This window comes from Scomber japonicus, chromosome 5 (genome assembly GCF_027409825.1).
Source record: "Scomber japonicus isolate fScoJap1 chromosome 5, fScoJap1.pri, whole genome shotgun sequence".
In the NCBI taxonomy this organism is placed as follows: Eukaryota; Metazoa; Chordata; class Actinopteri; order Scombriformes; family Scombridae; genus Scomber; species Scomber japonicus.
Window position 1 is genome coordinate 603,502 of NC_070582.1, and position 24,024 is coordinate 627,525.

The 24,024-nt window shown below is 43.1% G+C and overlaps 1 protein-coding gene across 1 annotated transcript; it reads right to left on the reverse strand.

Annotated features, from left to right (window-relative positions):
- Positions 1–256: 256 nt before the first annotated feature.
- On the reverse strand, positions 257–4,758 carry bet1l (Bet1 golgi vesicular membrane trafficking protein-like). Its single transcript, XM_053319617.1, has 4 exons — positions 4,610–4,758; positions 4,128–4,213; positions 3,751–3,807; positions 257–521 (listed from the first exon to the last, which is right to left on the reverse strand). Exons 1-4 carry the CDS (start codon positions 4,626–4,628, stop codon positions 354–356), a joined length of 330 nt encoding a protein of 109 aa, XP_053175592.1. The 5' UTR covers positions 4,629–4,758; the 3' UTR covers positions 257–353.
- Between the last annotated feature and the right edge of the window lie 19,266 nt (positions 4,759–24,024).

Sequence of the window (24,024 nt, forward strand, 5' to 3'; positions counted from 1 at the left end):
AAGGAAGGAAGGACAGAAGAAAGTACAGATGGAAGGAAGGACAGAAGGAAGAAAGAAAGGAAATCAGAAAGGAAGAAAGGAAAGAGAGATAATGAAGGGCGGACAGACAAGGAAGGAAGGGAGAAAGGAAGGAAGGAAGGACAGAAGGAAGGAAGGAAGGACAGATGGAAGGAAGGACAGAAGGAAGAAAGAAAGGAAGGAAGGACAGATGGAAGGAAGGACAGAAGGAAGAAAGGAAGGAAGGAAGGACAGATGGAAGGAAGGAAACTGGGCCACCCCTTGGCGGGCCGGTTCTGGGCCGCGGGCCTCATGTTTGACCCCCCTGGTCTACAGCGTCCGGTCCGGTTCTGGAGTCAGCGCTGGATCCTGGAGACCAGATAGTAGAACATGAAGAACACTAGAACCAGACCGACGGAGACGTAGCAGAGGATCCGCCGGTTGTCCCGACCGGACCGGACCATCGTGGAGAACCGCTTCACGCTGCCGGTCAGCAGGCCCGTCGCACTCAGGAAGTTTGAGTCCTGGAACGAAAAGAACCGGAACGTTCTACTTTACTGTGTTATCCCAGGAACGTTCTGCTTTACTGTGTAATCCCAGGAACGTTCTACTTTACTGTGTAATCCCGGGAACGTTCTAATGTGTAATCCCAGGAACGTTCTACTTTACTGTGTAATCCCAGGAACGTTCTACTGTGTAATCCCAGGAACGTTCTAATGTGTAATCCCAGGAACGTTCTACTGTGTAATCCCAGGAACGTTCTACTTTACTGTGTAATCCCAGGAACGTTCTACTTTACTGTGTAATCCCAGGAACGTTCTACTTTACTGTGTAATCCCAGGAACGTTCTACTGTGTAATCCCAGGAACGTTCTACTTTACTGTGTAATCCCAGGAACGTTCTACTGCGTAATCTCAGGAACGTTCTTCTTTACTGTGTAATCCCAGGAACGTTCTACTTTACTGTGTAATCCCAGGAACGTTCTACTTTACTGTGTAATCCCAGGAACGTTCTACTTTACTGTGTAATCCCAGGAACGTTCTACTGTGTAATCCCAGGAACGTTCTTCTTTACTGTGTAATCCCAGGAACGTTCTACTTTACTGTGTAATCCCAGGAACGTTCTACTTTACTGTGTAATCCCAGGAACGTTCTGCTTTACTGTGTAATCCCAGGAACGTTCTACTTTACTGTGTAATCCCAGGAACGTTCTACTTTACTGTGTAATCCCAGGAACGTTCTACCTTACTGTGTAATCTCAGGAACGTTCTTCTTTACTGTGTAATCCCAGGAACGTTCTACTGTGTAATCCCAGGAACGTTCTACTTTACTGTGTAATCCCAGGAACGTTCTACTCTGTAATCCCAGGAACGTTCTACTTTACTGTGTAATCCCAGGAACGTTCTACTTTACTGTGTAATCCCAGGAACGTTCTACTATACTGTGTAATCCCAGGAACGTTCCACTTTACTGCGTAATCTCAGGAACGTTCTACTTTACTGTGTAATCCCAGGAACGTTCTACTGTGTAATCCCAGGAACGTTCTACTGCGTAATCTCAGGAACGTTCTTCTTTACTGTGTAATCCCAGGAACGTTCTACTTTACTGTGTAATCCCAGGAACGTTCTGCTTTACTGTGTAATCCCAGGAACGTTCTACTGTGTAATCCCAGGAACGTTCTTCTTTACTGTGTAATCCCAGGAACGTTCTACTTTACTGTGTAATCCCAGGAACGTTCTACTTTACTGTGTAATCCCAGGAACGTTCTACTCTGTAATCCCAGGAACGTTCTACTTTACTGTGTAATCCCAGGAACGTTCTACTTTACTGTGTAATCCCAGGAACGTTCTACTTTACTGTGTAATCCCAGGAACGTTCTGCTTTACTGTGTAATCCCAGGAACGTTCTACTGTGTAATCCCAGGAACGTTCTACTGTGTAATCCCAGGAACGTTCTGCTTTACTGTGTAATCCCAGGAACGTTCTACTGTGTAATCCCAGGAACGTTCTGCTTTACTGTGTAATCCCAGGAACGTTCTACTTTACTGTGTAATCCCAGGAACGTTCTACTATACTGTGTAATCCCAGGAACGTTCTACTTTACTGCGTAATCTCAGGAACGTTCTACTTTACTGTGTAATCCCAGGAACGTTCTACTGTGTAATCCCAGGAACGTTCTACTGCGTAATCTCAGGAACGTTCTTCTTTACTGTGTAATCCCAGGAACGTTCTACTTTACTGTGTAATCCCAGGAACGTTCTACTGTGTAATCCCAGGAACGTTCTTCTTTACTGTGTAATCCCAGGAACGTTCTACTTTACTGTGTAATCCCAGGAACGTTCTGCTTTACTGTGTAATCCCAGGAACGTTCTACTTTACTGTGTAATCCCAGGAACGTTCTACTTTACTGTGTAATCCCAGGAACGTTCTACCTTACTGTGTAATCTCAGGAACGTTCTTCTTTACTGTGTAATCCCAGGAACGTTCTACTCTGTAATCCCAGGAACGTTCTACTTTACTGTGTAATCCCAGGAACGTTCTACTTTACTGTGTAATCCCAGGAACGTTCTACTATACTGTGTAATCCCAGGAACGTTCCACTTTACTGCGTAATCTCAGGAACGTTCTACTTTACTGTGTAATCCCAGGAACGTTCTACTGTGTAATCCCAGGAACGTTCTACTGCGTAATCTCAGGAACGTTCTTCTTTACTGTGTAATCCCAGGAACGTTCTACTTTACTGTGTAATCCCAGGAACGTTCTACTTTACTGCGTAATCTCAGGAACGTTCTACTTTACTGTGTAATCCCAGGAATGTTCTACTTTACTGTGTAATCCCAGGAACGTTCTACTGTGTAATCCCAGGAACGTTCTACTTTACTGTGTAATCCCAGGAACGTTCTACTTTACTGTGTAATCCCAGGAACGTTCTACTCTGTAATCCCAGGAACGTTCTACTTTACTGTGTAATCCCAGGAACGTTCTACTATACTGTGTAATCCCAGGAACGTTCCACTTTACTGCGTAATCTCAGGAACGTTCTACTTTACTGTGTAATCCCAGGAACGTTCTACTGTGTAATCCCAGGAACGTTCTGCTTTACTGTGTAATCCCAGGAACGTTCTTCTTTACTGTGTAATCCCAGGAACGTTCTTCTTTACTGTGTAATCCCAGGAACGTTCTACTGTGTAATCCCAGGAACGTTCTGCTTTACTGTGTAATCCCAGGAACGTTCTACTTTACTGTGTAATCCCAGGAACGTTCTACTGTGTAATCTCAGGAACGTTCTTCTTTACTGTGTAATCCCAGGAACGTTCTACTGTGTAATCCCAGGAACGTTCTACTTTACTGTGTAATCCCAGGAACGTTCTACTTTACTGTGTAATCCCAGGAACGTTCTACTTTACTGTGTAATCCCAGGAACGTTCTACTGTGTAATCTCAGGAACGTTCTTCTTTACTGTGTAATCCCAGGAACGTTCTACTGTGTAATCCCAGGAACGTTCTACTCTGTAATCCCAGGAACGTTCTACTTTACTGTGTAATCTCAGGAACGTTCTACTTTACTGTGTAATCCCAGGAACGTTCTACTGTGTAATCCCAGGAACGTTCTACTTTACTGTGTAATCCCAGGAACGTTCTACTTTACTGTGTAATCTCAGGAACGTTCTACTGTGTAATCTCAGGAACGTTCTACTTTACTGTGTAATCCCAGGAACGTTCTACTGTGTAATCCCAGGAACAGGAAGTACTCACCATGCCGTCCAGATACTCGTTCTGATCATCAGCTTCTCTGTCGATGTCGTACGCCAGCTGTCACACACACACACACACACACACACACACACACACACACACACACACACACACACAGAACCATTAGAACCACACACACACACACACACACACACACACACAGAACCATTAGAACCACACACACACACACACACAGAACCATTAGAACCACACACACACACACACACACACACACACACACACAACCATTAGAACCACACACACACACACAACCATTAGAACCACACACACACACAACCATTAGAACCACACACACACACACATTAGAACCACACACACACACACACACACACACACACACAGTGATGATCACTCACAGATTTCAGTCGGGAGACTTTCGCTGCCAGATTCTCTGATAGACGTTTGTTCTCAGTGTCCAACATGTCGTCAACAGAACCATGACCTGCACACACACACACACACACACACACACACACACACACACACACACACACACAGAGAGAGAGAGAGAGAGACACACACACACACACACACACACACACACACACACACACACACAGACACAGACACAGACACAGACACAGACACAGACACACACACACACACACACACAGAGACACACACACACACACACACAGAGACACAGACACACACACACACACACACACACACACACACACACACACACACACACACACACACACACAGAGAGACACACACACACAGACACACACACACAGACAGACACACACACGCGCGCGTCGGTAGAAACACACTCAGTATTTTCTCTTATTAACTTCAGATTAAATGAACTTGAATACGTGTCATAAATAAATACCTCTGTTCCAGTCCGCCATGTTGCTGAATGACGTCACGATCAGCTGTGACCACAACGCGTCACCGCTTCTTCTTCTGCTTCCTGTTTGCACGGCGGGAACAGACTGTAACACAGGCGACACCTGGTGGCCGAACACGAGTACTGCAGCATCACACACATTTCATACCAGTCTGTTTAATTTATTAATTTAAATAAAATAAATAAAAACATTTTTGTATGTTTATTTAAATAAATGAGAACAATTGACTTCCTGTTAGTTTACAGCAGTGAGTAAAAAGAGAACATAATTAACAATAAAAAATAAAAAGCACACAATGTTTAATTATTCAGATAAAAATTAATAGTTTAGTTAATTTCTGATTCCAGGGTTTTATTTTATTTAGTAGCATGTGAAGATAAATGTTCAGGTTTAGGGTTAGTACGGTCATGTCTTATATGTAAGGGTGTTACATCATTTAATTACAAAGTAAATGTAACTGTAATCCACAGTTACTGAGAAACTATGTGTAATTAAATGAGTTACTGATGAAAATGTTGATGAGTTAAAAGAGTTTGAGATCTGAACATTTTCTATAAAAAGCTTTTAAGGTCTCTGGAGATCACGTCCTTTTCAAAATATGTTCTGAGATCAAATTGAAAGTCAGTCCAAAATATTGTCACAAAATGAGCGTTTGTTGTCTATATTGGAAATAAATGTGCAAATGATAGAGATAACAGAGTAATATATATGTATGATATATTTACACACACACACACACACACACACACACACACACACACACACACACACACACACACACAGAGCTGCAGTCAGGACTCGTCTCTGTTTCTCTGAGAAGAAGAAATAAAGTGAGAGCATCAGGACTTTGTAGAGTAGAACAGAAAACCTTTATTCTGAAGCAACAACAAAAATAGAATAAATAGTTGAAGAAAAAGGTGTAAAAATAAAGTCTCAGAGTGTCTGTTAGACACTAGTGAGTACAGCTGATCATATTTACTGTAGTGATGGACAAACCAAGCTTTCTGAGGCTCTCCATCAATATAAAGCAGCTGTTCACTGTTTCAAAGTGATTCAGTGGAAATGGCGCCATCTGCTGGACAACTTTGATATTGCTTTTTTAATATGACGTCATGAAACAGACAGAACATGTTTTATTCAATGAAGGTTATTTGACGTTATAATGTGATACACTCAGACATCAACACACACACACACACACACACACACACACATACACACACATACATACACAGTCACACAGTCATGTGGTTTCCAGTAAAGAAGGTGTGGAACAAACAGGGAGGAGCAGACAGGTAGGCAGTAAAGGTGAAAGTCCATTCAGTCTCCATTTTACAGTCATCAGAGCAGAAGGAGGAAAACAGTGTGAGGCAGGTGAGTGTTAATATCAGGACTGTAAATAATGATTACTGTCATTATTGATCAATCTGATGATTAGTTTTCAGGTGAATCATTTAGTTGATTAAAGTGAGTCAGAAAAATATGAGATCAGAGAGTTTGAGGTGTTCAGAAGTAGTTTCCTGTTGTTTTCCTGGTTTCTGCGTCCTCACAGCGAGGTCACGTGTTATGGGGCTGATTGTTAAATGTTGATTACAGTTTTATAGCTGATATAGTTTCAATATTTACATCATTTTTCTTTCATCTGAGACAGAAATTCATGTAAAATAACATAATTACAGAGCTCTCACGTCTCACGCATGAACCGCGAGACTCACGCATTTCACGCGCCACACCTGCCATTCCTCACGCTGAGCAGTGATAGATGCACCGCACACACATTAATATATTATATACAGTCTATCTGTGACTGATAGACACCTGTGGCTAAGTCCCGCCCTCAAACGCGATGAGCCAATCACAGTGCGTATAGCCATTCCCATACACTCGGACGTCCACTGAAATGCATCGCAGAAAGTCAGTTTTCGTTCGGTTTTATGAGATTTTTCTGAGATTTTAAGTTTAAAAATGGTCAAACGGTGTTCATGGGGTTCATGTAACTCTGACACAAGGTATCCTGAGAGGCTGGGGGTAGTTTGACCCTTTATTAAGCCACATCTCAACTGAGAAAAGTGTCTTGTTTGGATAAAGGTGTGCGGTAGACCAAGGATAACAAGGATGTCAACATCTGTTCTAAGGGAAGTCAACATCGTATTTGAGGCAACATGTTGTCACTTTGGAAAGAAATATAAAGTTATCTTAGTTAGTTAGTTACTTAGTTAACATCTCTAAAGTTAGCCTAACATTAGCTCCTACTATAGTGATCATACATCATTGTTAGCTGTTGTCCAAACAGCTCTAGTTAAACTAACGTTAACTTCTGGAGCTTAGCTTATTTATATTTAACATTTATAGTTAGGTTTATTTTTTTACATAGACACATTTTTAACAATTCTATATAACATGTTGTTTAAAACTGTAACAGAAAGTTTCCAATCAGCAGCTCATAACGTGACTCACTGCTGAGCTCTAAATAGAGAGAAGTCACAGTTAAGAAGCACACACATGTTTATCTGAAGTCTGTTTGTTGGATTTAAACCAGAGTCAAAGTTTCTCTTTGTGAAGACTAGAAAACACACATGGTTGTAGTTAAAGTCATGTCAACTAATAAGAAGCTACTAAGTTGAGAGGCAGGACTGGGTTTATTATACTGTGTATGTGTGTGTGTCTCCAGTGTTACTGGTTTACCTCTCAGACTCCAGAAGATGAAGAAAGAGGAGGAAGAGGAGGAAGAGGAGGACGGAGCAGAGTCTGTAATATCCAGCTGTGTGTCTATGAAGAGTGACCGGTCTAACGATCCTCCTCCAGACTTCAGTAATGAACCTGGACCCTCAGACACAAAGTAAGAGACTGTTTCTACTGTAAACTGAGCTGAAGATGATTCAGTGAGACGCTTTCATTAAGGTTGTAGTGTAGATATGAAGGAAACACAGTGGAAAGAAATAATGAAGTAGCTTCCATTCAGCTGTAATCTCCAACAGATCTTCATGTTCATGTTAACCAGAGACAGAGACAGGGCTGCTATTGCTGTTTGATTTTCCAGTCAATAAATGTAAAGTAGCAGCAGGTAACCCAGGGTGATATTTACTAAGGATTTACTAACGAGTCAAACTGTGTCTGTCCTTATTTACTAAAGGACTGCAGCAGCAGGTACAAGGTTTGGTCTCATGTAATACAGACTGTGTCTTAACGTGTTCCTGTTCAAAGACACTAAATATGGGAGGAGGTCATGTAAATGTATAGAAACAGCCTGCTGCAGCTGATTTATCACTGCAGACTGACCACTGCAGCAGAGGAAACTGAGTCTGATGTTTAACGTTTGGGAAAAGTCAAATGTGTCAAAGTGTTGTATCACACTCACACAGAGGGAGAGAGACTATAGCAGAAACAGAGAGAGAGAAACACTCATGAAAAGATGCATTATGAAGATATTTAGCAGAGCTCTCTGTTCAGCAGCACAACACAAAAGAGCAGCAGTCTGTTATTTTTCACTAGTGGACTTTTCTGTTTGGCTCAGTTTCCTCCTGCTTATTGTTCCTGGCTTTTAATGGCTCAGAGTAGCTTAAAGGAGCCTGTGGAGTTTTCTTGTTAACAGACTAAAGTCATGTTCACATTGACTTACTTACCAAAACACATTGTGTGTCTCCTTGTGGTCTAACTAATGTGTTGAATCCACTTCCCTCCTCATCAAACATCTATTTTAAATCCTGCATTGTTTACATCCATGTTTACTAGCTTGCAGTCTTCTTCTTCTTCTCTGCCTTTGCTGGCACATTGTTGTCTCTGTCTGTCAGAGTTGATCAAACTGATCAGCTGTTCTGGATCAGAAAACTCAGTTTCATCTCAGGGATCAACTCAGAGTTTGTTTAACCTGCTTTCTGAAATAAACCCACAGAAAATAACTGTTTTAGTACAATGAGGAAGTCTTTATATCTGTGTTTGTAACAGCCCACTAACAGTCAGAAAACTTTACAGAAAACTCTTCAATTAAACTGAGTTCAACTAGACACACACACACACACACACACACACACACACACACACACAGCCACGTGATTTCCAGTAAAGAAGAAGGAACAAACAGAGAGGAAGTGAAAGTATTCAGTCAGTCACCATTTTACAGTCATCTGAGCAGAAGGAGGAAAACAGTGTGAGGCAGGTGAGTGTTAATATCAGGACTGTAAATAATGATTACTGTCATTATTGATCAATCTGATGATTAGTTTTCAGGTGAATCATTTAGTTGATTAAAGTGAGTCAGAAAAATATGAGATCAGAGAGTTTGAGGTGTTCAGAAGTAGTTTCCTGTTTCCTGGTTTCTGCGTCCTCACAGCGAGGTCACGTGTTATGGGGCTGATTGTTAAATGTTGATTACAGTTTTATAGCTGATATAGTTTCAATATTTACATCATTTTTCTTTCATCTGAGACAGAAATTCATGTAAAATAACATGTTATATATAACTGGGTTTATTATACTGTGTATGTGTGTGTGTCTCCAGTGTTACTGGTTTACCTCTCAGACGCCAGAAGATGAAGAAAGAGGAGGAAGAGGAGGACGGAGCAGAGTCTGTAATATCCAGCTGTCTGTCTATGAAGAGTAACCAGTCTCAACCATTTCCTCCAGACTTCAGTAATGAACCTGGACCCTCAGACACAAAGTAAGAGACTGTTTCTACTGTAAACTGAACAGACTGAAATCTATCAGATAAATATGATTTAAACCAGTTTAATGCTGTTCCTTTGATGCCACTAAGATCTAACAGAAGGACAGAGAGAAGTCCATTGTAACTTTTACTAGTGCGGTCTCTGTGCTATGATGAGCTCTGAAAATCCTCTAATAAGCTCTTACTATGTAGAAAGACACACAGCTGGTTGGAAACTGCTTTCTCAAGGATCTTAGACAGAAAGGGAAGGTTAGATATAGATATAGATATAGAGGTTAGATACAGATATAGATATAGATATAGATATAGAGGTTAGATATACCCCTACTTGAGCTACTACCTTACCGTGGTGGAGGGTTTTGCGTGTCCCAATGACCCCAGGAGATCAGTTGTCGGGGGCTTTATGCCCCTGGTAGGGTCTCCGATGGAAACAGGTCTGGGGGGAGGGGCCAGACAAAAGGTAGCTCAGAAGACCCCAATGACGAGCAACATAGTTGGTTTTTCGTGTCCCTTGCCCGGACGCGGGTCACCGGGGCCCCCCCCGGAGCCAGGCCTGGGGGTGGGGCTCAGAGGTGAGCACTTGGTGGCCGGGCCTTCACCCATGGTGCCTGGCCGGGCACAGCCCGAAGAAGGGACATGGGACCCCACTCCCACAGACCCACCACCAGTGAGAGGGGCCAAAGGGGTCGGGTGTGTAGTGAGCTGGGCGGCAGCCGAAGGCGGGGACCTTGGCGGTCCGATCCTCGGCTGCAGAAGCTAGCTCTAGGGACGTGGAACGTCACCTCTCTGGTGGGGAAGGAGCCTGAGCTGGTGCGTGAGGTTGAGAAGTTCCGGCTAGATATAGTCGGCCTCACCTCGACGCACAGCAAGGGCTCTGGAACCAGTCTGGAACCAGTCTCCTCGAGAGGGGTTGGACTCTCGTCCACTCTGGAGTTGCCACTGGTGAGAGGCGCCGGGCAGGGGTGGCAATACTTATTGCCCCCCGGCTTGGTGCCTGTATGTTGGAGTTTACCCCGGTAGACGAGAGGGTGGCCTCCCTCCGCCTTCGGGTGGGGGGACGGATCCTGACTGTTTGTGCCTATGGTCCAAACAGCAGCTCAGAGTATCCAGCCTTTTTGGACTCCTTGGAGGGGGGGCTGGAGATTCTCCCTCTGGGGATTCCCTCGTTCTGCTGGGGGGCTTCAACGCCCATGTTGGTAGCGACAGTGAGACCTGGAAGGGTGTGATTGGGAGGAACGCCCCCCCCCGATCTGAACCCGAGCGGTGTTCTGTTATTGGACTTCTGTGCTCGTCACAGGTTGTCCATAACGAACACCATGTTCAAGCATAAGGGGGGGGGGGGGTGTCCATATGTGCACTTGGCACCAGGACACCCTAGGCCGCAGTTCCATGATTGACTTTGTAGTCGTGTCGTCGGACGTGTGGCCGCATGTCTTGGACACTCGGGTGAAGAGAGGGGTGGAGCTGTCAACTGATCACCACCTGGTGGTGAGTTGGCTCCGATGGTGGGGGAGGATGCCGGTCAGACCTGGCAGACCCAAACGTATTGTGAGGGTCTGCTGGGAATGTCTGGCCGAGTCTCCTGTCAGAGAGAGTTTCAACTCACACCTCCGGGAGAGCTTCGACCATGTACCGGGGGAGGCGGGGGACATTGAGTCCGAGTGGGCCATGTTCCGTGCCTCCATTGTTAAGGCGACTGACCGGAGCTGTGGCCGCAAGGTGGTCGGTGCCTGTCGGGGCGGCAATCCCCGAACCCGCTGGTGGACACCGGTGGTGAGGGATGCCTTCAAGCTGAAGAAGGAGTCCTATAGGACCTTATTGGCCTGTAGGACTCCAGAGGCAGCAGGCCGGTACCAGCAGACCAAGCGGAACGCAGCTAGGGCGGTCACTGAGGCAAAAACCCGGACATGGGAGGAGTTCGGTGAGGCCATGGAAAAAGACTTCCGGACGGCTTCAAAGAGATTCTGGACCAACATCCGGCGTCTCAGGAGGGGGAAGCAGTGCACCGTCAACACTGTGTACGGTGGGGACGGTGCGCTGCTGACCTCGACTCGGGAGGTTGTGGATCGGTGCAAGGAATACTTTGAAGACCTCCTCAATCCCACCGACACGCCTTCCGGTAAGGAAGCAGGGCCGGGGGACTCGGGTGTGGGCTCTCCTATCTCTGGGGCTGAGGTTGCCGAGGTGGTTAAAAAGCTCCTCGGTGGCAGGGCCCCGGGGGTGGATGAGATCCGGTTCGAGTTCCTCAAGGCCCTGGATGTTGTGGGGCTGTCATGGTTGACACGACTCTGCAGCATCGCGTGGACATCGGGGGCAGTGCCTCTGGATTGGCAGACTGGGGTGGTGGTCCCTCTTTTTAAGAAGGGGGACCGGATGGTGTGTTCCAATTACAGGGGAATCACGCTCCTCAGCCTCCCTGGTAAGGTCTATTCGGGGGTGCTGGAGAGGAGGGTCCATCGGATAGTCGAACCTCGGATTCAGGAGGAGCAGTGTGGTTTTCGTCCGGGCCGTGGAACAGTGGACCAGCTCTACACCCTCTGCAGGATCCTTGAGGGTGCATGGGAGTTTGCCCAACCAGTCCACATGTGTTTTGTGAACTTGGAGAAGGCATTCGACCGTGTCCCTCGGGGAGTCCTGTGGGGGGTTCTCCGGGAGTATGGGGTATCGGACCCCCTGATACGGGCCGTCCGTCCCCTGTATGACCGGTGTCAGAGCTTGGTCCGCATTGCCGGCAGTAAGTCGGACTTGTTTCCAGTGAGGGTTGGACTCCGCCAGGGCTGCCCTTTGTCACCAATCCTGTTCATAATCTTTATAGACAGGATTTCTAGGTGCAGCCAGGGTGTGGAGGGGGTCCGGTTTGGTGACCTCAGGATTGGGTCACTGCTTTTTGCAGATGATGTGGTCCTGTTGGCTTCATCAGACCGTGACCTCCAACTCTCACTGGATCGGTTCGCAGCCGAGTGTGAAGCGGCCGGGATGAGAATCAGCACCTCCAAATCCGAGTCCGTGGTCTTCAACCGGAAAAGGGTGGAGTGCACTCTCCGGGTCGGGGATGAGATCCTGCCCCAAGTGGAGGAGTTCAAGTACCTCGGGGTCTTGTTCACAGTGAGGGAAGGATGGAGCGTGAGATCGACAGGCGGATCGGTGCGGCGTCTGCAGTAATGCGGACTCTGCACAGATCCGTCGTGGTGAAGAGAGAGCTGAGCCGAAAGGCAAAGCTCTGGATTTACCAGTCGGACTTGGTTCCTACCCTCACCTTTGGTCATGAGCTTTGGGTTCCTACCCTCACCTCTGGTCATGAGCTTTGGGTCGTGACCCAAAGAACAAGATGGCGGGTTCAAGCGGCTGAAATGAGCTTCCTCTGTAGGCTGGCTGGGCTCTCCCTTAGAGATAGGGTGAGAAGCTCAGTTATCCGGGAGGAGCTCGGAGTAGACCCGCTGCTCCTCCGCGTCTAGAGGAGCCAGATGAGGTGGTTTGGGCATCTAATCAGGATGCCTCCCAGACGCCTCCCTGGCGAGGTGTTCAGGGCCCGTCCCACCGGTAGGAGACCCAGGACACGCTGGAGAGACTATGTCTCTCGGCTGGCTTGGGAACGCCTCGGGATCCCCCGGGAAGAGCTGGACGAAGTGGCTGGGGAGAGGGAAGTCTGGGCTTTCTGCTTAGGCTGCTGCCCCCACGACCCGACCCCGGATAAGCGGAAGAAGATGGATGGATGGATGGAGGTTAGATATAGAGGTTAGATATAGATATAGATATACACTCACCGGCCACTTTATTAGGTACACCTTGCTAGTACCAGGTTGGACCCCCTTTTGCCTTCAGAACTGCCTTAATCCTTCGTGGCATAGATTCAACAAGGTACTGGAAACATTCCTCAGAGAGTTTGGTCCATATTGACATGATGGCATCACGCAGTTGCTGCAGATTTGTCGGCTGCACATCCATGATGCGAATTTCCCGTTCCACCACATCCCAAAGGTACTCTATTGGATTGAGATCTGGTGACTGTGGAGGCCATTTGAGTACAGTGAACTCATTGTCATGTTCAAGAAACCAGTCTGAGATGATTCGCGCTTTATGACATGGCGCGTTATCCTGCTGGAAGTAGCCATCAGAAGATGGGTACACTGTGGTCATAAAGGGATGGACATGGTCAGCAACAATACTCAGGTAGGCTGTGGCATTGACACGATGCTCAATTGGTAATAAGGGGCCCAAAGTGTGCCAAGAAAATATCCCCCACACCATTTTACCACCACCACCAGCCTGAACCGTTGATACAAGGCAGGATGGATCCATGCTTTCATGTTGTTTACGCCAAATTCTGACCCTACCATCCGAATGTCAGACTCATCAGACCAGGCAACCTTTTTCCAATCTTCTATTGTCCAATTTTGGTGAGCCTGTGTGCATTGTAGCCTCAGTTTCCTGTTCTTAGCTGACAGGAGTGGCACCTGGTGTGGTCTTCTGCTGTTGTAGCCCATTTGCCTAAAAGTTCGACATGTCGTGCGTTCAGAGATGCTCTTCTGCATACCTTGGTTGTAACGAGTGGTTATTTGAGTTACTGTTGCCTTTCTATCAGCTTGAACCAGTCTGGCTATTCTCCTCTGACCTCTGGCATCAACAAGGCATTTGCACCCACAGAACTGCCGCTCACTGGATATTTTCTCTTTTTTGGACCATTCTCTGTAAACCCTAGAGATGGTTGTACTTGCCAGTAGATCAGCAGTTTCTGAAATACCCAGACCAGCCCATCTGGCACCAACAACCATGCCACGTTCAAAGTCACTTAAATCACCTTTCTTCCCCATTCTGATGCTCGGTTTGAACTGCAGTCTAAGTCTACATGCCTAAATGCATTGAGTTGCTGCCATGTGATTGGCTGATTAGAAATTTGTGTTAACGAGCAGTTGGACAGGTGTACCTAATAAAGTGGCCGGTGAGTGTAGATAGAGGTTAGATATAGATATAGATATATATATAGATATAGAGGTTAGATATAGATATAGATATAGAGGTTAGATATAGATATAGATATAGAGGTTAGATATAGATATAGAGGTTAGATATAGATATAGATATAGATATAGATATAGATATAGAGGTTAGATATAGATATAGAGGTTAGATATAGATATAGATATAGAGGATAGATATAGATATAGATATAGAGGATAGATATAGATATAGATATAGAGGTTAGATATAGATATAGAGGATAGATATAGATATAGATATAGATATAGAGGTTAGATATAGATATAGAGGATAGATATAGATATAGATATAGATATGGATATAGAGGTTAGATATAGATATAGATATAGAGGTTAGATATAGATATACATATAGATATAGATATAGAGGTTAGATATAGATATAGATATAGAGGATAGATATAGATATAGATATAGAGGTTAGATATAGATATAGATATAGATATAGATATAGAGGTTAGATATAGATATAGATATAGAGGTTAGATATAGATATACATATAGATATAGATATAGAGGTTAGATATAGATATAGATATAGAGGTTAGATATAGATATAGAGGATAGATATAGATATAGATATAGATATAGATATAGAGGTTAGATATAGATATAGATATAGATATAGATATAGATATAGAGGTTAGATATAGATATAGATATAGAGGTTAGATATAGATATAGATATAGATATAGATATAGATATAGAGGTTAGATATAGATATAGATATAGATATAGATATAGATATAGATATAGATATAGAGGTTAGATATAGATATAGATATAGAGGTTAGATATAGATATAGATATAGATATAGAGGTTAGATATAGATATAGATATAGATATAGAGGTTAGATATAGATATAGAGGTTAGATATAGAGGTTAGATATAGATATAGATATAGATATAGATATAGATATAGATATAGATATAGATATAGATATAGATATAGATATAGATATAGATATAGATATAGAGGTTAGATATAGATATAGATATAGATATAGAGGTTAGATATAGATATAGAGGTTAGATATAGATATAGAGGTTAGATATAGATATAGAGGTTAGATATAGATGTAGATATAGATATAGATATAGATATAGAGGTTAGATATAGATATAGATATAGATATAGAGGTTAGATATAGATATAGATATAGAGGTTAGATATAGATATAGATATAGATATAGATATAGATATAGATATAGATATAGATATAGATATAGATATAGAGGTTAGATATAGATATAGAGGTTAGATATAGAGGTTAGATATAGATATAGATATAGATATAGATATAGAGGTTAGATATAGATATAGATATAGATATAGATATAGATATAGATATAGATATAGATATAGATATAGAGGTTAGATATAGATATAGATATAGAGGTTAGATATAGATATAGATATAGATATAGAGGTTAGATATAGATATAGATATAGATGTAGATATAGAGGTTAGATATAGAGGTTAGATATAGATATAGAGGTTAGATATAGATGTAGATATAGATATAGATATAGATATAGATATAGATATAGATATAGAGGTTAGATATAGATATAGATATAGAGGTTAGATATAGATATAGATATAGAGGTTAGATATAGATATAGATATAGATATAGAGGTTAGATATAGATATAGATATAGATATAGATATAGAGGTTAGATATAGATATAGAGGTTAGATATAGATATAGAGGTTAGATATAGATGTAGATATAGATATAGATATAGATATAGATATAGATATAGATATAGATATAGATATAGATATAGATATAGATATAGAGGTTAGATATAGATATAGAGGTTAGATATAGATATAGATATAGAGGTTAGATATAGATATAGATATAGATATAGATATAGACGTTAGATATAGATATAGAGGTTAGATATAGATGTAGAGGTTAGATATAGATATAGATATAGAGGTTAGATATAGATATAGATATAGAGGTTAGATATAGATATAGATATAGATATAGATATAGAGGTTAGATATAGATATAGATATAGATATAGATATAGATATAGAGGTTAGATATAGATATAGATATAGAGGTTAGATATAGATATAGAGGTTAGATATAGACATAGAGGTTAGATATAGATATAGAGGTTAGATATAGATATAGAGGTTAGATATAGATATAGAGGTTAGATATAGATGTAGATATAGATATAGATATAGATATAGATATAGATATAGATATAGATATAGAGGTTAGATATAGATATAGATATAGAGGTTAGATATAGATATAGATATAGAGGGTTAGATATAGATATAGAGGTTAGATATAGATATAGATATAGAGGTTAGATATAGATATAGATATAGAGGTTAGATATAGATATAGATATAGATATAGATATAGAGGTTAGATATAGATATAGATATAGATATAGATATAGATATAGAGGTTAGATATAGATATAGATATAGAGGTTAGATATAGATATAGAGGTTAGATATAGACATAGAGGTTAGATATAGATATAGAGGTTAGATATAGATATAGAGGTTAGATATAGATATAGAGGTTAGATATAGATGTAGATATAGATATAGATATAGATATAGATATAGATATAGATATAGATATAGAGGTTAGATATAGATATAGATATAGATATAGATATAGACGTTAGATATAGATATAGAGGTTAGATATAGATGTAGAGGTTAGATATAGATATAGATATAGATATAGATATAGAGGGTTAGATATAGATATAGAGGTTAGATATAGATATAGATATAGAGGTTAGATATAGATATAGATATAGAGGTTAGATATAGATATAGATATAGATATAGATATAGAGGTTAGATATAGATATAGATATAGATATAGATATAGATATAGAGGTTAGATATAGATATAGATATAGAGGTTAGATATAGATATAGATATAGATATAGATATAGATATAGATATAGAGGTTAGATATAGATATAGATATAGATATAGATATAGATATAGAGGTTAGATATAGATATAGATATAGATATAGATATAGATATAGAGGTTAGATATAGATATAGATATAGAGGTTAGATATAGATATAGAGGTTAGATATAGATATAGAGGTTAGATATAGATATAGATATAGATATAGAGGTTAGATATAGATATAGAGGTTAGATATAGATATAGATATAGATATAGATATAGAGGTTAGATATAGATATAGAGGTTAGATATAGATATAGATATAGAGGTTAGATATAGAGGTTAGATATAGATATAGAGGTTAGATATAGATATAGAGGTTAGATATAGATATAGATATAGAGGTTAGATATAGATATAGATATAGATATAGAGGTTAGATATAGATATAGATATAGAGGTTAGATATAGACATAGAGGTTAGATATAGATATAGATATAGATATAGAGGTTAGATATAGATATAGATATAGATATAGAGGTTAGATATAGATATAGAGGTTAGATATAGATATAGAGGTTAGATATAGACATAGAGGTTAGATATAGATATAGAGGTTAGATATAGATATAGAGGTTAGATATAGATATAGATATAGATATAGAGGTTAGATATAGATATAGATATAGATATAGATATAGAGGTTGGATATAGATATAGATATAGATATAGAGGTTAGATATAGATATAGAGGTTAGATATAGATATAGATATAGATATAGAGGTTAGATATAGATATAGATATAGATATAGATATAGAGGATAGATATAGGTCTATAGTTTGGTAGAACCTCTGAATCAAGAGTAGGCTTTTTAAGAAGTGCTTTAATTACAGCTAACTAATGTGTTGAATCCACTTCCCTCCTCATCAAACATCTATTTTAAATCCTGCATTGTTTACATCCATGTTTACTAGCTGGCAGTCTTCTTCTTCTTCTCTGCCTTTGCTGGCACATTGTTGTCTCTGTCTGTCAGAGTTGATCAAACTGATCAGCTGTTCTGGATCAGAAAACTCATCTCAGGGTTCAACTCAGAGTTTGTTTAACCTGCTTTCTGAAATAAACCCACAGAAAATAACTGTTTTAGTACAATGAGGAAGTCTTTATATCTGTGTTTGTAACAGCCCACTAACAGTCAGAAAACTTTACAGAAAACTCTTCAATTAAACTGAGTTCAACTAGACACACACACACACACACACACACACACACACACACACACACACACACACACACACACACACACACACACACACACACACACACAGCCACGTGATTTCCACTAAAGAAGAAGGAACAAACAGACAGGAAGTGAAAGTTTTCAGTCAGTCACCATTTGACAGTCATCAGAGCAGAAGGAGGAAAACAGTGTGAGGCAGGTGAGTGTTAATATCAGGACTGTAAATAATGATTACTGTCATTATTGATCAATCTGATGATTAGTTTTCAGGTGAATCATTTAGTTGATTAAAGTGAGTCAGAAAAATATGAGATCAGAGAGTTTGAGGTGTTCAGAAGTAGTTTCCTGTTTCCTGGTTTCTGCGTCCTCACAGCGAGGTCACGTGTTATGGAGCTGATTGTTAAATGTTGATTACAGTTTTATAGCTGATATAGTTTCAATATTTACATCATTTTTCTTTCATCTGAGACAGAAATTCATGTAAAATAACATGTTATATATAACTGGGTTTATTATACTGTGTATGTGTGTGTGTCTCCAGTGTTACTGGTTTACCTCTCAGACGCCAGAAGATGAAGAAAGAGGAGGAAGAGGAGGACGGAGCAGAGTCTGTAATATCCAGCTGTCTGTCTATGAAGAGTAACCAGTCTCAACCATTTCCTCCAGACTTCAGTAATGAACCTGGACCCTCAGACACAAAGTAAGAGACTGTTTCTACTGTAAACTGAGCTGAAGATGATTCAGTGAGACGCTTTCATTAAGGTTGTAGTGTAGATATGAAGGAAACACAGTGGAAAGAAATAATGAAGTAGCTTCCATTCAGCTGTAATCCAACAGATCTTCATGTTCATGTTAACCAGAGACAGAGACAGGGCTGCTATTGCTGTTTGATTTTCCAGTCAATAAATGTAAAGTAGCAGCAGGTAACCCAGGGTGATATCTACTAAGGATTTACTAACGAGTCAAACTGTGTCTGTCCTTATTTACTAAAGGACTGCAGCAGCAGGTACAATGTTTGGTCTCATGTAATACAGACTGTGTCTTAACGTGTTCCTGTTCAAAGACACTAAATATGGGAGGAGGTCATGTAAATGTATAGAAACAGCCTGCTGCAGCTGATTTATCACTGCAGACTGACCACTGCAGCAGAGGAAACTGAGTCTGATGTTTAACGTTTGGGAAAAGTCAAATGTGTCAAAGTGTTGTATCACACTCACACAGAGGGAGAGAGACTATAGCAGAAACAGAGAGAGAGAAACACTCATGAAAAGATGCATTATGAAGATATTTAGCAGAGCTCTCTGTTCAGCAGCACAACACAAAAGAGCAGCAGTCTGTTATTTTTCACTAGTGTACTTTTCTGTTTGGCTCAGTTTCCTCCTGCTTATTGTTCCTGGCTTTTAATGGCTCAGAGTAGCTTAAAGGAGCCTGTGGAGTTTTCTTGTTAACAGACTAAAGTCATGTTCACATTGACTTACTTACCAAAACACATTGTGTGTCTCCTTGTGGTCTAACTAATGTGTTGAATCCACTTCCCTCCTCATCAAACATCTATTTTAAATCCTGCATTGTTTACATCCATGTTTACTAGCTTGCAGTCTTCTTCTTCTTCTCTGCCTTTGCTGGCACATTGTTGTCTCTGTCTGTCAGAGTTGATCAAACTGATCAGCTGTTCTGGATCAGAAAACTCAGTTTCATCTCAGGGTTCAACTCAGAGTTTGTTTAACCTGCTTTCTGAAATAAACTCACAGAAAATAACTGTTTTAGTACAATGAGGAAGTCTTTATATCTGTGTTTGTAACAGCCCACTAACAGTCAGAAAACTTTACAGAAAACTCTTCAATTAAACTGAGTTCAACTAGACACACACACACACACACACACACACACACACACACACACACACACACACACACAGCCACGTGACTTCCACTAAAGAAGAAGGAACAAACAGACAGGTAAAAGTATTCAGTCAGTCACCATTTTACAGTCATCAGAGCAGAAGGAGGAAAACAGTGTGAGGCAGGTGAGTGTTAATATCAGGACTATAAATAATGATTACTGTCATTATTGATCAATCTGATGATTAGTTTTCAGGTGAATCATTTAGTTGATTAAAGTGAGTCAGAAAAATATGAGATCAGAGAGTTTGAGGTGTTCAGAAGTAGTTTCCTGTTGTTGTTTTCCTGGTTTCTGCGTCCTCACAGCGAGGTCACGTGTTATGGAGCTGATTGTTAAATGTTGATTACAGTTTTATAGCTGATATAGTTTCAATATTTACATCATTTTTCTTTCATCTGAGACAGAAATTCATGTAAAATAACATGTTATATATAACTGGGTTTATTATACTGTGTATGTGTGTGTGTCTCCAGTGTTACTGGTTTACCTCTCAGACGCCAGAAGATGAAGAAAGAGGAGGAAGAGGAGGACGGAGCAGAGTCTGTAATATCCAGCTGTCTGTCTATGAAGAGTAACCAGTCTCAACCATTTCCTCCAGACTTCAGTAATGAACCTGGACCCTCAGACACAAAGTAAGAGACTGTTTCTACTGTAAACTGAACAGACTGAAATCTATCAGATAAATATGATTTAAACCAGTTTAATGCTGTTCCTTTGATGCCACTAAGATCTAACAGAAGGACAGAGAGAAGTCCATTGTAACTTTTACTAGTGCGGTCTCTGTGCTATGATGAGCTCTGAAAATCCTCTAATAAGCTCTTACTATGTAGAAAGACACACAGCTGGTTGGAAACTGCTTTCTCAAGGATCTTAGACAGAAAGGGAAGGTTAGATATAGATATAGATATAGAGGTTAGATACAGATATAGATATAGATATAGATATAGAGGTTAGATATACCCCTACTTGAGCTACTACCTTACCGTGGTGGAGGGTTTTGCGTGTCCCAATGACCCCAGGAGATCAGTTGTCGGGGGCTTTATGCCCCTGGTAGGGTCTCCGATGGAAACAGGTCTGGGGGGAGGGGCCAGACAAAAGGTAGCTCAGAAGACCCCAATGACGAGCAACATAGTTGGTTTTTCGTGTCCCTTGCCCGGACGCGGGTCACCGGGGCCCCCCCCGGAGCCAGGCCTGGGGGTGGGGCTCAGAGGTGAGCACTTGGTGGCCGGGCCTTCACCCATGGTGCCTGGCCGGGCACAGCCCGAAGAAGGGACATGGGACCCCACTCCCACAGACCCACCACCAGTGAGAGGGGCCAAAGGGGTCGGGTGTGTAGTGAGCTGGGCGGCAGCCGAAGGCGGGGACCTTGGCGGTCCGATCCTCGGCTGCAGAAGCTAGCTCTAGGGACGTGGAACGTCACCTCTCTGGTGGGGAAGGAGCCTGAGCTGGTGGTCGGCCTCACCTCGACGCACAGCAAGGGCTCTGGAACCAGTCTGGAACCAGTCTCCTCGAGAGGGGTTGGACTCTCGTCCACTCTGGAGTTGCCACTGGTGAGAGGCGCCGGGCAGGGGTGGCAATACTTATTGCCCCCCTGCTTGGTGCCTGTATGTTGGAGTTTACCCCGGTAGACGAGAGGGTGGCCTCCCTCCGCCTTCGGGTGGGGGGACGGATCCTGACTGTTTGTGCCTATGGTCCAAACAGCAGCTCAGAGTATCCAGCCTTTTTGGACTCCTTGGAGGGGGGGCTGGAGATTCTCCCTCTGGGGATTCCCTCGTTCTGCTGGGGGGCTTCAACGCCCATGTTGGTAGCGACAGTGAGACCTGGAAGGGTGTGATTGGGAGGAACGCCCCCCCCCGATCTGAACCCGAGCGGTGTTCTGTTATTGGACTTCTGTGCTCGTCACAGGTTGTCCATAACGAACACCATGTTCAAGCATAAGGGGGGGGGGGGGGGGTGTCCATATGTGCACTTGGCACCAGGACACCCTAGGCCGCAGTTCCATGATTGACTTTGTAGTCGTGTCGTCGGACGTGTGGCCGCATGTCTTGGACACTCGGGTGAAGAGAGGGGTGGAGCTGTCAACTGATCACCACCTGGTGATGAGTTGGCTCCGATGGTGGGGGGGAGGATGCCGGTCAGACCTGGCAGGCCCAAACGCATTGTGAGGGTCTGCTGGGAACGTCTGGCCGAGTCTCCTGTCAGAGAGAGTTTCAACTCACACCTCCGGGAGAGCTTCGACCATGTACCGGGGGAGGCGGGGGACATTGAGTCCGAGTGGGCCATGTTCCGTGCCTCCATTGTTAAGGCGACTGACCGGAGCTGTGGCCGCAAGGTGGTCGGTGCCTGTCGGGGCGGCAATCCCCGAACCCGCTGGTGGACACCGGTGGTGAGGGATGCCTTCAAGCTGAAGAAGGAGTCCTATAGGACCTTTTTGGCCTGTAGGACTCCGGAGGCAGCAGACAGGTACCGGCAGACCAAGCGGAACGCAGCTAGGGCGGTCACTGAGGCAAAAACCCGGACATGGGAGGAGTTCGGTGAGGCCATGGAAAAAGACTTCCGGACGGCTTCAAAGAGATTCTGGACCAACATCCGGCGTCTCAGGAGGGGGAAGCAGTGCACCGTCAACACTGTGTATGGTGGGGATGGTGCGCTGCTGACCTCGACTCGGGAGGTTGTGGATCGGTGCAAGGAATACTTTGAAGACCTCCTCAATCCCACCGACACGCCTTCCGGTAAGGAAGCAGGGCCGGGGGACTCGGGTGTGGGCTCTCCTATCTCTGGGGCTGAGGTTGCCGAGGTGGTTAAAAAGCTCCTCGGTGGCAGGGCCCCGGGGGTGGATGAGATCCGGCTCGAGTTCCTCAAGGCCCTGGATGTTGTGGGGCTGTCATGGTTGACACGACTCTGCAGCATCGCGTGGACATCGGGGGCAGTGCCTCTGGATTGGCAGACTGGGGTGGTGGTCCCTCTTTTTAAGAAGGGGGACCGGATGGTGTGTTCCAATTACAGGGGAATCACGCTCCTCAGCCTCCCTGGTAAGGTCTATTCGGGGGTGCTGGAGAGGAGGGTCCATCGGATAGTCGAACCTCGGATTCAGGAGGAGCAGTGTGGTTTTCGTCCGGGCCGTGGAACAGTGGACCAGCTCTACACCCTCTGCAGGATCCTTGAGGGTGCATGGGAGTTTGCCCAACCAGTCCACATGTGTTTTGTGAACTTGGAGAAGGCATTCGACCGTGTCCCTCGGGGAGTCCTGTGGGGGGTTCTCCGGGAGTATGGGGTATCGGACCCCCTGATACGGGCCGTCCGTCCCCTGTATGACCGGTGTCAGAGCTTGGTCCGCATTGCCGGCAGTAAGTCGGACTTGTTTCCAGTGAGGGTTGGACTCCGCCAGGGCTGCCCTTTGTCACCAATCCTGTTCATAATCTTTATAGACAGGATTTCTAGGTGCAGCCAGGGTGTGGAGGGGGTCCGGTTTGGTGACCTCAGGATTGGGTCACTGCTTTTTGCAGATGATGTGGTCCTGTTGGCTTCATCAGACCGTGACCTCCAACTCTCACTGGATCGGTTCGCAGCCGAGTGTGAAGCGGCCGGGATGAGAATCAGCACCTCCAAATCCGAGTCCGTGGTCTTCAACCGGAAAAGGGTGGAGTGCACTCTCCGGGTCGGGGATGAGATC